Source organism: Alternaria postmessia (assembly GCF_024291825.1).
Source record: "Alternaria postmessia strain BMP 2775 chromosome Unknown scaffold_211, whole genome shotgun sequence".
Lineage (NCBI taxonomy): Eukaryota > Fungi > Ascomycota > Dothideomycetes > Pleosporales > Pleosporaceae > Alternaria > Alternaria postmessia.
Genome location: NW_026260284.1, coordinates 1 through 1965, shown reverse-complemented (window position 1 = coordinate 1965; position 1965 = coordinate 1). Strand labels below are relative to the sequence as shown.

The window sequence follows — 1965 nt, the reverse complement described above, 5'->3', positions numbered from 1 at the left end:
TCTACATACCCGACAGGATTTTGCAAGCTCACAAATCACTCGGAAAACGAAGGCAGACTGGAGGTACATGTACAAGGGGATAACTTGGTTGTATTGCACAAGCGTACTCGTTGGTGGTCTCAACTAATTCCGGCGCTACACATGAATAAGGAAAACGAATGCTTCCGTCTGTGCCAGTTGTGCGTACTCTTAGGTATCTGTATAAGTAGGCCCCAGTGGTTCACTCATCGCTAGAATTCGAATGCAAACCCTTCGCTCTCTGACTTGTTGAACGCGGGTGATGGTTCGTTCGCAGGTCCTCGCAAAGATCTACACGTCAAAACGCAATGCTGCGCCACCGTACTAGGCAGTTTGCGTAGAACGTCGAGGGTCTCGTCGGTTTGAAGTTTTTGGGCGTAATCTCTTGCACAAGTATATACGTCGCTTCTCACTTGGTTTGAAACTACTGAGAGGCACTCGTACGAACTCGTCGGAAGCATAATTGCACTCCTTCCTGATCTCGTCGAGAAGTTTGCCCTTGTTCTCTTTGGCAGACAAGAAGACTGTGACATGATTCTTTTCCTCTAAAAGGACTGCGGCCTTCACGTCGTAGATATTCCGGGACCACTGCCTCCTGGATTGTAACCTATACACCCACTCCTTGTCTTCGTTTGGGTGTATGCCCTTCCCCCAGTCTATATCGTCATATCTGACTTTTCCTGATTTCATCTTTTTCTGACAGTCAGAAAGCAACTCATACCCGAATTCGCCTTCTTCTGTTCTCACTAGACACCATATATCGTGTTGCAATGGTCGACCGGAGAAGTCGTACCCGCTTCGTGCATAAAACGGCATCGCCCTGGCCAGGATGTATCGCGTCGGGATCTGCTCCATCACATTGATGGGGCTGCTATGTAGCGTTGTCGTTAATTGTTGGCTACTTGTAGAGGCGCCACTGTCTACCAATACGCTACTCTGTTTGCTGTCTCCGGTGCCACAATCTACCGCATTCTTTGCATGGCCTTCGGGCGGCTTACTTGACATTGCGCTGGTGCGTGACTCAAGTCGAGGTCGATTGTGGGAAGTACTGGACCTGCGCCAGTGATTGATGTCTGCTGTTCATCATCCTACCCTGAACTCTCTCACTTCATGCCGCGAGATGATGACAGAGTCAGGCTGACGTTTGCATCTATTGCACGTCAGCTTTACACAAGCGCTCGACGCACTGGAACCAGGATGACCATCTTACGCTTACACGGTGCAAGACAGTACGCTAGCCGCAGTCTCCGTGGGTAATCAGTCTCACGTATTGCGAGGACGCGTTGTATGGAAGGTAAGCTGCTTGGTTTTGCAAAAACACGCTGCGATAGAGTAGAAAGAACAAAGTGGCTGTCCTCTGTGCGTTCCCAGTCATCGAACACGTTCGTCCGCTGCCTTGATTGACTCTTTCGCCCTGTATTCTTCGACTTCCATATGGCCGGTGATTCCCGAGATGAATTCGATGCGCGAATGTGCAGAAATTGGTATGAAACCTGATACTGTCTGTATTAGCCTCCAGTAACAGTGCACAGTTTGCAGAAGGACGAAAAGATCAGAAAGCTCGAGGCGGAACTCAGCAAAACGAGTAACGACTACAGGGAGGCTCTGGAGAAGAAGCTCCAAGGCACAGAGAACTTGGTCGCAGCGCTAGAGTCAAAAGAGCAGGATTTAGGAATAGAGATCGGGCGCTATCAAAAACAGGTGAGTTTGTGTTTCTTGAAATATATAGGTCATGGCTTACAACAAAAACAGACCAACGAAGCGAAAAAGGAAACCCAGCTCGAAGTGCAAAACTTAGAAGCTTGTAATTTGGCGCTACACGAAAAAGAGGCTGCGTACGAGAAGCTTGAGAAATCGCTCGAGGAGGCTAGAAGAAAGGCTGAAGAAGACATCGACTTCCATCGAAAAGAATGTGAAGACGTGAATACGGCAAACGAAACCCTGCTA

At 48.7% G+C, this 1965-nt stretch overlaps 1 protein-coding gene across 1 annotated transcript; it reads left to right on the top strand.

Moving 5' to 3' along the window:
• Nucleotides 1-1452: 1452 nt before the first annotated feature.
• J4E82_011482 (uncharacterized protein) lies at nt 1453-1938 on the top strand (the record flags this gene model as incomplete). Its single annotated transcript, XM_051737686.1, has 3 exons — nt 1453-1502; nt 1551-1719; nt 1771-1938. Coding segments are annotated over 3 exons (387 nt in total), but the record flags the coding sequence as incomplete, so codon positions are not given.
• Between the last annotated feature and the right edge of the window lie 27 nt (nt 1939-1965).